Here is a 13,693-nt window from a genome sequence, read left to right on the forward strand (position 1 = left end):
CGAGACAGGATTGTGTAAAGGCACAGATCTGGGGAAGGGTATCAAAAAATTCTGCAGCATTGAGGGTCCCCAAGAACACAGTGGCCTCTATCATTCTTAAATGGAAGAAGTTCGTAACTACCAAGACTCTTCCTAGAGCTGGCCGCCCTGCCAAACTGAGCAATCGGGGGAGAAGGGGGAGAGTTCCTCTGTGGAGATGGGAGAACCTTCCACAAGGACAACCATCTCTGCAGAACTCTACCAAATAGGCCTTTATGGTAGAGTGGCTAGACGGAAGCCACTCCTCAATAAAAGGCACATGGCAGCCCACTTGGAGTTTGCCTAAAGGACTCACAGACCATGAGAAACAAGATTCTCTGGTCTGATGAAACCAAGATTGAACTCTTTGACCTGAATGCCAAGCGTCACGTCTGGAGGAAACCTGGCACCATCCTTATGGTGAAGCATGGTGGTGGCAGCATCGTGCTGTATGGATGTTTTTCAGCTGCAAGGACTGTGAGACTAGTCAGGATCAAGGGAAAGATGAACAACCCTAAGCACACAGCCAAAACAATGTAGGAGTGGCTTCGGGACAAGTCTCTGAATGTCCTTGAGTGGCCCAGCCAGAGCATGGACTTGAACCCGATCAAACATCTCTGGAGAGACCTGAAAATAGCTGTGCATAGACGCTCCCCATCCAACCTGACAGTGCTTGAGAGGATCTGCAGAGAAGAATGGGAGAAACTCCCACAATACAAGTGTGCCAAGCTTTTAGCGTCATACCCAAGAAGAGTCAAATCTGTAATCGCTGCCAATGGTGCTTCAACAAAGTACTGAGTAAAGGGTCTGAATGCTAATGTAAATGCAATATTTTTATTTTGTTTTTAATAAACTTGCAAACATTTCTAAAAACCTGTTTTTGCTTTGTCATTATGGGGTATTGTGTGTCGATTGATAAGGAAATGCTTTTTTAAAATCAATTTTAGAATAAGGCTGTAATGTAACAAAAAGTGGGAAAAGTCAAGGGGTCTGAATACTTTCCGAATGCACTATACATACTGTAAAAACTGTGTTCTTAGTATTTGTGAGAGGTTCAAACATGACTTCTTCTTTCCTCCCCAGTACCGAGCCATTGATCTGCCCATGTTCAAGCACTACATTGGCTGTGCCACCTTCATCTTCTTCTGCATCTTTGTGGTTCAGATGTTTGTGACAAAAGAGTGAGTGATTTTCCCTTGTGACTATAAGAAACGTATTTCTCAACCGGTAGTAATAATAGTTGTTCCTCTTAAACCATGGAAACAATAATGGCATGACAACCATTATTTGAAGTTTTGGGATTCAGTGTTGGATCTTTCCCTTCTTCATCCCTCAGTTCCAAAATGTTGGGAATGTCGTTTGGAGTGCTGGCCTGTGTCCTCCTGTTGACCCTGGGCATCTGTTTCGCAGGTCACCTGCAGGTCAGTGGGAGTTTTAGGTTTAGGTCACAACAAGCCCTATTTCTGGACAGGGCAAGGCTTAGTTGACTGTGTATGGGGGTGGGGTACTGTGTGTGTACTGTGTGTATTTCTTACTGTGACAGTGGAAACACGCTTTCTGGCTTGGATGCATAAGCAATTCCATCTATCCCCGGGTCTTTTCCTGTGAAGTTGTACATTGACGTTATGTGGCCATTGACAGCTGGTGCATACCATCTCAATGCCATGGTGCAGACAGACAGGCAGTGTAGTTATTACATTCAGTAGTCAGAGACACACAGAGTGTACAAAACATTAGGAACACCTTCCTACTATCATACCCCATTCAAAGGCACTTAAATCATTTGTCTTGACTGTTCACCCTCGGAATGACACACATAAACAATCCATATCTCAATTGTCTCAAGGCTTAAAAGTCCTTCTTTAACTGGTCTCCTCCCCTTCATCTACACTAATTTAAAGTGGATTTAACAGGAGACATCAATAAGGGATCATAGCTTTCACTTGGTCAGTCTATTTCATGGAAAGAGCAGGTGTTCCTAATGTTTTGTACACTCAGTGTATTATCCTATCTTTCTGAAAATAGACTGAACATTCAGTGCTGCTGTGTTAGTAAGTCACACATTGTCTCTTCCATGCATTTCACCCCCCATATACACACTCATCCCTTCCCCTCCTATCCACTCCTCCTCTCCCATGGCTGGATGCCTCGCTCCTCCCACCCCTCAGCGCTTGTTTCCGGAGAAGTTGTCGTCCTGCCAGTGGCTGCCTGCTGTGTCCGATGCAGTGGTCAAGAGGCCGTGTGTGCGCCTCCCTCTGGTCACTATCACCACTGCGGTCATCATCATCCTAGCAGTCTTCAACCTGGTAAGTTAACGCAACCAACGCCTTGGTTTTTCTAACGACTGCCTCACCTGGTTCACCAACTACTTTGCAGACAGAGTTCAGTGTGTCAAGTTGGAGGTTATGTTCTCCGGACCTCTGGCAGTCTCTATGGGGGTACCACAGGGTTCAATTCTCGGGCCGACTATTTTCTCTGTATATATCAAGGATGTCGCTCTTGCTGCGGGTGATTCCCTGATCCACCTCTACACAGGCGACACCATTCTGTATACTTCTGGCCCTTCCTTGGACACTGTGTTAACTAACCTCCAAACGAGCTTCAATGCCATACAACACTCCTTCCGTGGCCTCCAACTGCTCTTAAACGCTAGTAAAACCAAATGCATGCTTTTCAACCGTTCGCTGCCCTCACCCGCCCGCCCGACTAGCATCACCACCCTGGACGGTTCCGACCTAGAATATGTGGACTACTATAAATAACTAGGTGTCTGGCTAGACTGTAAACTCTCCTTCCAGACTCATATTAAACATCTCCAATCAAAAATCAAATCTAGAATCGTCTTTCTATTTCGCAACAAAGCCTCCTTCACTCACGCTGCCAAACTTACCCTCGTAAAACTGACTATCCTACCGATCCTCGACTTCGGCGATGTCATCTACAAAATAGCTTCCAACACTCTACTCAGCAAACTGGATGCAGGCTATCACAGTGCCATCCATTTGGTTACCAAATCACCTTATACCACTCACCACTGCGACCTGTATGCTCTAGTCGGCTGTCCCTCACTACATATTCGTCGCCAGACCCACTGTCTCCAGGTCATCTATAAGTCTATGCTAGGTAAAGCTCCACCTTATCTCAGTTCACTGGTCACGATAACAACACCCACCCCGTAGCACACGTTCCAGAAGGTTTATCTCACTGATCATCCCCAAAGCTAACACCTCATTTGGCCGCCTTTCCTTCCAGTTCTCTGCTGCCAGTGACTGGAACGAATTGGAAAATCGCTGAAGTTGGAGACTTTTATTTCCCTCAGCAACTTTAAACATCAGCTATCTGAGCAGCTAACCGATCACTGCAGCTGTACATAGTCCATCTGTAAATAGCCCACCCAATCTACCTACCTCATCCCCATACTGTTTTTATTCTATTTACTTTTCTGCTCTTTTAAACACGAAGTATCTCTACTTGCACATCATCATCTGCTCATTTGTAACTATTCGCTCCTATGGCCTATTATTGCCTACCTCCTCTCTTACCTCCTCTTTTTTCTACTGTGTCATTGACTTGTTTATTGTGTTATTGGCTTGTTTATTGTTTACTCCATGTGTAACTCTGTGTAGTTGTCTGTGTCACAATACTTTGCTTTATCTTGGCCAGGTTGCAGTTGCAAATGAGAACTTGTTCTCAACTAGCCTACCTGGTTAAATAAAGGTGAAATCAAATAAAAAACAACTCACTATCTCACTGATTAAACATAGACCAGAATGCCCTAACGTGTACATGCAATTACATAAACTTGAAATAGCAACAAGAGCATTAGCTTGTTATTGTAAGAAGAACATCAAGTCATCAACAGACATGCCAATAACACATGCTTCACAGCCTTTTTGTTTTCAGTCAGACCCACTTAGCTGTTGACTGTCAATGAAATCTTCTTGTTCCCTCTAGTGCTTCATCCAGATAAAGTCACCGTGTGATATCAATGGTAACCCTGATCTGATTCCATCTGACAACTCCAGTGAGCAGCATCCAGACAGCCTGTTCTACCTGCCGGTGAGTGATGCCTACAATATCCCTCACTAACAGGTCTTCTGTAGCTCAGTTGATAGAGCACGGCACGCTTGCAACACACAGTTATGAAATTATACTTTCCATTTCAGTGTTTTTATTGTTTGCAAATATATACTCTGCCATTTCAAATAAATATAATCAATTACAAATAATAAACATTGAAATGAAGAACTGGCACTTTCCATTGATGGTTTTCATTGTCTCCTTACTCCATTATCTCTCGCTCTCTCTCTCGGTCTCTCTCCCCATCTTTCTCTCAGTACTCTGTGTTCAGCTGTATCCTGGCTCTCATAGCTTGTGGAGTGTTCCTGAGGGGGAGCTTTGAGCTTAATGTGGTCTTCCTCACCCTGGCCTCCACAGCCTACTACATCATCATCCTCAGCGCCAAGGCTGGTCTCTTCAGCTGCTATGGACAAATGCTTTACAACCAACTCAATGAAAACAGGTACTATAGCATGTGTTGTGTACCAGGCCTAGGGTAGATTCAGTTTTCAATTCAAGAAGTGATTCAGGAACATTTATATATTATTAAGTCATTTCTGATTTGTTTTCTATGAAGGTTGTTTCAATTAATTAATTGAATTTCAATCCACTTACTGAATTGACCCCAACCCTGTTCTGTACTGTGCATCAAACACCTGGTACTATATCCTACCTGGTTTATACTGAGCTTTACTTTAGATTACCTCTAACCCCTGAGCTCTGTGTTCCAGAACTGAGGACTCTGGGACCATCCTAAGAGCATTGGGGCTGGTCAAACACCCTGAGGTGATGAGCTGCATATACATCACCTTGTTCCTGGTCACCATGCTCATCATCTCACAACAGGTCAGGACATGTTCCTCTTCTTTGTTGGCCTCTGTTCTTCTCTCATTGTCTTGACCCCTCTCTTCCCCTACCCCTCTCTTCCTCTACCCCCCTCTCTTCCCCTACCCCTCTCTTCCTCTACCCCTCTCTTCCTCTACCCCCCTCTTCCTCTACCCCCCTCTTCCTCTACCCCCCTCTCTTCCTCTACCCCCCTCTCTTCCTCTACCCCCCTCTCTTCCTCTACCCCCCTCTCTTCCCCTACCCCTCTCTTCCCCTAATCCTCCCTACCCCTCTCTTCCTCTACCCCCCTCTCTTCCCCTACCCCCTCTCTTCCTCTACCCCCCTCTCTTCCCCTACCCCTCTCTTCCCCTACCCCTCTCTTCCTCTACCCCCCTCTCTTCCCCTACCCCTCTTCTTCCCCTACCCCTCTCTTCCCCTACCCCTCTCTTTCCTCTACCCCCCTCTCTTCCCCTACCCCTCTCTTCCCCTACCCCTCTCTTCCCCTACCCCTCTCTTCCCTCTACCCCCCCCTTCCTCTACCCCCCCCCTTCCTCTACCCCCCCCTCTCTTCCTCTACCCCCCTCTCTTCCCCTACCCCTCTCTTCCTCTACCCCTCTCTTCCTCTTCCCCCCTCTCTTCCCCTACCCCTCTCTTCCCCTACCCCTCTCTTCCCCTACCCCTCTCTTCCTCTACCCCCCCTTCCTCTACCCACCCTCTCTTCCCCTACCCCTCTCTTCCTCTACCCCCCCTCTCTTCCCCTACCCCTCTCTTCCCCTACCCCTCTCTTCCCCTACCCCTCTCTTCCCCTACCCCTCTCTTCCTCTACCCCCCCTTCCTCTACCCCCCTCTCTTCCCCTACCCCTCTCTTCTCTACCCCCCTCTCTTCCTCTACCCCCCTCTCTTCCCCTACCCCTCTCTTCCTCTACCCCCCTCTCTTCCTCTACCCCTCTCTTCCTCTACCCCCCTTCCTCTACCCCCCTCTCTTCCCCTACCCCTCTCTTCCCCTACCCCTCTCTTCCTCTACCCCCCTCTTCCTCTACCCCTCTCTTCATCTACCCCCCTTCCTCTACCCCCCTCTCTTCCCCTACCCCTCTCTTCCTCAACCCCCCCTTCCTCTACCCCCCTCTCTTCCCCTACCCCTCTCTTCCTCTACCCCCCTCTCTTCCTCTACCCCCCTTCCTCTACCCCCCTCTCTTCCCCTACCCCTCTCTTCCTCTACCCCCCTCTTCCTCTACCCCTCTCTTCCTCTACCCCCTCTTCCTCTACCCCCCTCTTCCTCTACCCCTCTCTTCCTCTACCCCCCTCTTCCTCTACCCCTCTCTTCCTCTACCCCCCTCTCTTCCCCTACCCCTCTCTTCCCCTACCCCCCTCTTCCTCTACCCCCCCCTTCCTCTACCCCCCTCTCTTCCTCTACCCCCCTCTCTTCCCCTACCCCTCTCTTCCTCTACCCCTCTCTTCCTCTACCCCCTCTCTTCCCCTACCCCTCTCTTCCTCTACCCCCCCCTTCCTCTACCCCCCTCCTTCCTCTACCCCCCTCTCTTCCCCTACCCCTCTCTTCCCCTACCCCTCTCTTCCCCTACCCCTCTCTTCCTCTACCCCCCCTTCCTCTACCCCCCCTTCCTCTACCCCCCTCTCTTCCCCTACCCCTCTCTTCCCCTACCCCTCTCTTCCCCTACCCCCTCTCTTCCTCTACCCCCCTCTCTTCCTCTACCCCCCTCTCTTCCTCTACCCCCCTCTCTTCCCCTACCCCTCTCTTCCTCTACCCTCCTCTCTTCCTCTACCCCCCCTTCCTCTACCCCCCCTCTCTTCCCCTACCCCTCTCTTCCCCTACCCCTCTCTTCCTCTACCCCTCTCTTCCTCTACCCCCCTCTCTTCCCCTACCCCTCTCTTCCCCTACCCCTCTCTTCCTCTACCCCTCTCTTCCTCTACCCCCCTCTCTTCCCCTACCCCTCTCTTCCTCTACCCCCCTCTTCCTCTACCCCTCTCTTCCTCTACCCCCCTCTTCCTCTACCCCCCTCTTCCTCTACCCCTCTCTTCCTCTACCCCCCTCTTCCTCTACCCCTCTCTTCCTCTACCCCCCTCTCTTCCTCTACCCCCCTCTCTTCCCCTACCCCTCTCTTCCCCTACCCCCCTCTTCCTCTACCCCCCTCTTCCTCTACCCCCCTCTCTTCCTCTACCCCCCTCTCTTCCCCTACCCCTCTCTTCCTCTACCCCCCTCTTCCTCTACCCCCCTCTTCCTCTACCCCCCTCTTCCTCTACCCCCCTCTCTTCCTCTACCCCCCTCTCTTCCTCTACCCCCCTCTTCCTCTACCCCCCTCTCTTCCTCTACCCCCCCTCTTCCTCTACCCCCCTCTTTCCTTTTACTACTAAATGACCACATCACTTCTGTCCCGTAGAATGAGTCATGCTTCCGTCAGGACTTCCTTCTGAAGAACAAGAACCGTACGGAGCAGGATGAGATTGAGACCAGGGAGAACCTGAACCGCCTGCTCCTGGAGAACGTGCTGCCGGCCCATGTGGCTGCGCTGTTTGTTGGGGAGAATAAAAAGAACGAGGTGGGATTCCTCACAAACACTTTACTTACTGAGAAGTACAAGGTAGGAGTCCAGGATGGATGACTGGTAGTCGACTGAGTCCAACTCATCCTCCCCTCCTCCTCCTATCTGCACTGGGGTCCCATCTCCACTGGCCTGCACTCACTAAAGCTTAGTGGGAAGCACTTAGTCGTGGAATTGTTTGGATTTACCCGTAAATGGTTTATTATGATTTCCAGTAGTGTGGTTAAGGGATGGAACCCCCAGGGTAAGGACGGTCCCACTTCTATGGATCATTGTACCGTATATCAGTGCCTGTCTCACCCCACCTACCAACCCACAGCTCCATGAATCAGCGCCTTCATCGGAATTGTGATTTGTGATGTCATCTTTGTGTCAGCATGGTAGAGACAGAGCCACTGCATTCTTACAGCAACATCCTCAACTCCTACTGCCCCTACTCACAGCCACTCTCAAATAGTCCACATTCAACGTCCTCAACTCCTACTGCCCCTACTCACAGCCACTCTCAAATAGTCCACATTCAATGTCCTCAACTCCTGCTACCCCTACTCTCAGCAACTCTCATAGTCCACACATTCAACGTCCTCAACTCCTGCTACCCCTACTCTCAGCCACTTTCATAGTCCACATTCAACGTCCTCAACTCCTGCTACCCCTACTCTCAGCCACTCTCATAGTCCACATTCAACATCCTCAACTCCTGCTACCCCTACTCTCAGCCACTCTCATAGTCCACATCAACGTCCTCAACTCCTGCTACCCCTACTCTCAGCCACTCTCATAGTCCACATTCAACGTCCTCAACTCCTGCTACCCCTACTCTCAGCCACTCTCATAGTCCACATTCAACGTCCTCAACTCCTGCTACCCCTACTCTCAGCCACTCTCATAGTCCACATTCAACGTCCTCAACTCCTGCTACCCCTACTCTCAGCCACTCTCATAGTCCACATTCAACGTCCTCAACTCCTGCTACCCCTACTCTCAGCCACTCTCATAGTCCACATTCAACGTCCTCAACTCCTGCTACCCCTACTCTCAGCCACTCTCATAGTCCACATTCAACGTCCTCAACTCCTGCTACCCCTACTCTCAGCCACTCTCATAGTCCACATTCAATGTCCTCAACTCCTGCTACCCCTACTCTCAGCCACTCTCATAGTCCACATTCAACGTCCTCAACTCCTGCTACCCCTACTCTCAGCCACTCTCATAGTCCACATTCAACGTCCTCAACTCCTGCTACCCCTACTCTCAGCCACTCTCATAGTCCACATTCAACGTCCTCAACTCCTGCTACCCCTACTCTCAGCCACTCTCATAGTCCACATTCAACGTCCTCAACTCCTGCTACCCCTACTCTCAGCCACTCTCATAGTCCACATTCAACGTCCTCAACTCCTGCTACCCCTACTCTCAGCCACTCTCATAGTCCACATTCAACGTCCTCAACTCCTGCTACCCCTACTCTCAGCCACTCTCATAGTCCACATTCAACGTCCTCAACTCCTGCTACCCCTACTCTCAGCCACTCTCATAGTCCACATTCAACGTCCTCAACTCCTGCTACCCCTACTCTCAGCCACTCTCATAGTCCACATTCAACGTCCTCAACTCCTGCTACCCCTACTCTCAGCCACTCTCATAGTCCACATTCAACGTCCTCAACTCCTGCTACCCCTACTCTCAGCCACTCTCATAGTCCACATTCAACGTCCTCAACTCCTGCTACCCCTACTCTCAGCCACTCTCATAGTCCACATTCAACGTCCTCAACTCCTGCTACCCCTACTCTCAGCCACTCTCATAGTCCACATTCAACGTCCTCAACTCCTGCTACCCCTACTCTCAGCCACTCTCATAGTCCACATTCAACGTCCTCAACTCCTGCTACCCCTACTCTCAGCCACTCTCATAGTCCACATTCAACGTCCTCAACTCCTGCTACCCCTACTCTCAGCCACTCTCATAGTCCACATTCAACGTTCTCAACTCCTGCTACCCCTACTCTCAGCCACTCTCATAGTCCACATTCAACGTCCTCAACTCCTGCTACCCCTACTCTCAGCCACTCTCATAGTCCACATTCAACGTCCTCAACTCCTGCTACCCCTACTCTCAGCCACTCTCATAGTCCACATTCAACGTCCTCAACTCCTGCTACCCCTACTCTCAGCCACTCTCATAGTCCACATTCAACGTCCTCAACTCCTGCTACCCCTACTCTCAGCCACTCTCATAGTCCACATTCAACGTCCTCAACTCCTGCTACCCCTACTCTCAGCCACTCTCATAGTCCACATTCAACGTCCTCAACTCCTGCTACCCCTACTCTCAGCCACTCTCATAGTCCACATTCAACGTCCTCAACTCCTGCTACCCCTACTCTCAGCCACTCTCATAGTCCACATTCAACGTCCTCAACTCCTGCTACCCCTACTCTCAGCCACTCTCATAGTCCACATGATACAGACATAAACACACTAGACAAACCACTGATAAGCAGAGGTACTTAATAAAAGTTCAAAGAAATTAACAATATTTATTCTGAAGTTTGACAATACTCTGTAATATATTTTTGTCTTACTTCATAAGATATGACAAACTTTCAGAAATTCAGAGCTTAGCCTACATTTACCGCTGAAGGCTATGGACATCCCCTCCACTATGATGTCTCCCTCACTCCGGCCCTCCACAGCCCAGTCACAGGGTTATGTGTTACCTCTAAATCACCATGGACACTCTGATACACTTTGACTAAGGTCTTTAAGTCAGTGATGGAGAAAATAATTTGTATAAATCTGGTTGAACTATTTCCTCTTGACATGTTTTTCTGGAAGCACAAACACAACAGAACAGCTATTTGTGTTTGACATGTAGGCTACAGCCTGAGAAGTAGTCTACTGAAGCTGCTTCAGTTAAAGATGAGTGTTCATCAGCTTAGCTTGAACACTGCATATACCTGACAATAGTAATCCCAATGGATGGCACAGTGTCAAATCAAACACAACAAAAAGCATGAGAAAAACCCAAGAATAAATATGCTTTGAAGTTTTCCTCAGAGATTTGACATCTAGGAGCAGAAGCATGGGACTTCGATGGGCTCCCTCTCTCCCAGAGAATGGGTTTTAGAGGCCCTGTTTAACATTGGCTCCTCTTATACAGCCTAATCACTGGCCATTTCCTTGCCAGACGTCAACACAGTGAAAACAGTTAGGAACGTCTGGCACTGAAGGAACTGTTGTGGTGTCTGTCTCAGCATTCTGAATTAGCTTTCTCTTAAAGATGTGGCTCTGTGCTCTAATGTCTCCTAATATTTCTTGTGTGAACCTGACACTTCCCTGTATCTCTGTTGTGAAAGTGTATGTCTATGTTCTTCTGCTTAGTGTTACTACATGGCATTGCCTCTTAAGTTGTACACCTCCTTCCTCCTCAGGATCTGTACTACAAGTCATATGACTGTGTGTGTGTGAACCTGAAACCTCCCTGTATCTCTGTTGTGAAGTGTATGTCTATGTTCTTCTGCTTAGTGTTACTACATGGCATTGCCTCTTAAGTTGTACACCTCCTTCCTCCTCAGGATCTGTACTACAAGTCATATGACTGTGTGTGCGTGATGTTCGCCTCGGTACCGGACTTCAAAGAGTTCTACACGGAATGTGACATCAACAAGGAAGGTCTGGAGTGTCTGAGGCTCCTCAATGAGATCATAGCAGACTTTGATGAGGTCAGAGAACCGATGGCAGCCATCAACAAACAAAAATTGCACATGTCCCAGTAATAGAAATAAGTACACAGCTAACCCTGGCTCACACATCCACTTGTTTACCCACACACAGCTGCTGTCCAAGCCCAAGTTCAGTGGAGTTGAGAAGATCAAGACCATCGGAAGCACTTATATGGCAGCCGCAGGGCTGAGTGGCACCCCAGGACAGGAGAATAACCAGGTAGCTACTATTTGACCTAGGTCATGTGGCTGGGAGGGGGGTTACACAGCATGCAACTGTGCATACCTTTTGATTTTCTATACTATAGAACTTTACCATAAAACCTGGTTAATGGCGCAGTATAGATAAAGTTGTGTATGTACATTTGAACTCAGAGGTTTACATACACCTTAGCCAAATACATTTAAACAGTTTTTCACTATTCCTGACATTTAATCTTAGTAAAAATTCCCTGACTACCTGGCATGATGACTCCTTGCTGTCCCCAGTCCACCTGGCTGTGCTGCTGCTCCAGTTTCAACTGTTCTGCCTGTGATTATTATTATTTGACCATGCTGGTCATTTATGAACATTTGAACATCTTGGCCATGTTCTGTTATAATCTCCACCCGGCACAGCCAGAACAGGACTGGCCACCCCTCATAGCCTGGTTCCTCTCTAGGTTTCTTCCTAGGTTTTGGCCTTTCTAGGGAGTTTTTCCTAGCCACCGTGCTTCTACACCTGCATTGCTTGCTGTTTGGGGTTTTAGGCTGGGTTTCTGTACAGCCCTTTGAGATATCAGCTGATGTACGAAGGGCTATATAAATCAATTTGATTTGGGTAGCCTTCCACAAGCTTCCCACAATAAGTTGGGTGAATTTTGGCCTATCCCTCCAGACAGAGCTGGTGTAACGGAGTCAGGTTTGTAGGCCTCTTTGCTCACACGCTTTTTCAGTTCTGCCCACAAATGTCTATAGGATTGAGGGCTTTGTGATGGCCACTCCAAACCCTTGACTTTGTTGTCCTTAAGCCATTTTGCCACAACTTTGGAGTAATGCTTGCGGTCATTGTCCATTTTGAAGACCCATTTGCGACCAAGCTTTAACTTGACTGATGTCTTGATGTTGCTTCAATATATCCACATCATCTTCCGTCCTCATGATGGCATCTATTTTGTGAAGTGCACCAGGCCCTCCTGCAGCGAAGCACCCCCACAACACGATGCTGCCACCCCCTGCTTCAGGGTTGGAATGTTGTTCTTCTGCTTGCAAGTCACCCCCTTTTTCCTCCAATCATAAAGATGGTCATTATGGCCAAACAGTTTTATTTTTGTTTCATCAGACCATTTTCCCAAAAAGTACGATCTTTGTCCCCATGTGTAGTTGCAAACCGTAGTCTGGCTTTTTTATGGTGGTTTTGGAGCAGTGGCTTCTTCCTTGCTGAGCGGCCTTTCAGGTTATGTCGATATAGGACTCGTTTTACTGTTGATATAGATACTTTTGTACCTGTTTCCTCCAGCATCTTCACAAGGTCCTTCGCTGTTCTGGGATTGATTTGCACTTTTCGCACCAAAGTACATTCATGTCTAGGAGACAGAACGCATCTCCTTCCTGAGCGGTATGACGGCTGCGTGGTCCCATAGTGTTTATACCTGCGTACTGTTGTTTGTACAGATGAACATGGTACTTTCAGGTGTTTGGAAATTGCTCCCAAGCATGAACCAGACTTGTGGAGGTTTACAATTTTTTTTCTGAGGTCTTGGCTGATTTCTTTTGATTTTCCCATGTCACCAAGAGGCACTGAGTTTGAAGGTAGGCCTTGAAATACATCCACAGGTGCACCTCCAATTGACTCAAATTATGTCACTTAGCCTATCAGAAGCTTCTAAAAGCCATTACATAATTTTCTTGAATTTTCCAAGCTGTTTAAAGACACAGTCAACTTAGGGTATGTACATTTCTGACCCACTCGAATTGTGATACAGTGAATTATAAGTGTAATAATCTGTCCGTAAACAATTGTTAGGAAAATTGCTTGTCCTAACAGACTTTCCAAAACTATAGTTTGTTAACAAGAAATTTGTGGAGTGGTTGAAAATCAAGTTTTAATGACTCCAACCTAAGTGTATGTAAACTTCCAACTTTAACTGTAAGTAGTAGTGTCCTGTGTGTGGACTTTATGATGAACTGTGTTTCAGGACCGAGATAGGCAGCAGGCACAGATGGGGAACATGGTCGAGTTTGCCATTGCCCTCATTGGCAAGCTGGATGGCATCAACAGACACTCCTTCAACAGTTTTAGACTGCGTGTGGGTGAGTAAAGCTTGGGCACATGAACTATATTCATTAACTACCCATTACGTCTGCAATGCGTTCGGTTCCATCCATCTTTATTTGCGTTTCATTCTAGTGCTAAGAGTTTTTCCTGAACACCTGCACCTGACCTGGTCAGGAGAAATTGTGAGCTCTAGTTATAGAACAAAACACTCCTGGCCCTGTGATACCCAGTCTATCTAACCACGTAGGA

The 13,693-nt window shown here is 48.1% G+C and overlaps 1 protein-coding gene across 5 annotated transcripts in view; it reads left to right on the plus strand.

The window, feature by feature from the left end:
• The window catches only part of LOC109881656 (adenylate cyclase type 2-like), an 82,176-nt gene that overhangs the window by 66,357 nt on the left and 2,126 nt on the right, over positions 1 to 13,693 (plus strand). For 4 of the 5 annotated variants that reach the window (XM_031814486.1, XM_031814493.1, XM_031814494.1 and 1 more), the window contains 10 exons: positions 1,102 to 1,199; positions 1,355 to 1,439; positions 2,187 to 2,324; positions 3,973 to 4,077; positions 4,356 to 4,540; positions 4,809 to 4,923; positions 7,299 to 7,457; positions 11,041 to 11,187; positions 11,300 to 11,407; positions 13,365 to 13,479. In XM_031814486.1, coding sequence (XP_031670346.1) covers positions 1,102 to 1,199; positions 1,355 to 1,439; positions 2,187 to 2,324; positions 3,973 to 4,077; positions 4,356 to 4,540; positions 4,809 to 4,923; positions 7,299 to 7,457; positions 11,041 to 11,187; positions 11,300 to 11,407; positions 13,365 to 13,479 — 1,255 coding nt within the window. Of the gene's footprint in view, positions 1 to 1,101; positions 1,200 to 1,354; positions 1,440 to 2,186; positions 2,325 to 3,972; positions 4,078 to 4,355; positions 4,541 to 4,808; positions 4,924 to 7,298; positions 7,458 to 10,896; positions 11,188 to 11,299; positions 11,408 to 13,364; positions 13,480 to 13,693 lie in introns of all 5 variants that reach the window. The other variant, XR_004206886.1, reaches the window with a different exon arrangement.

This window comes from Oncorhynchus kisutch, linkage group LG3 (genome assembly GCF_002021735.2).
Source record: "Oncorhynchus kisutch isolate 150728-3 linkage group LG3, Okis_V2, whole genome shotgun sequence".
Classification (NCBI taxonomy): domain Eukaryota; kingdom Metazoa; phylum Chordata; class Actinopteri; order Salmoniformes; family Salmonidae; genus Oncorhynchus; species Oncorhynchus kisutch.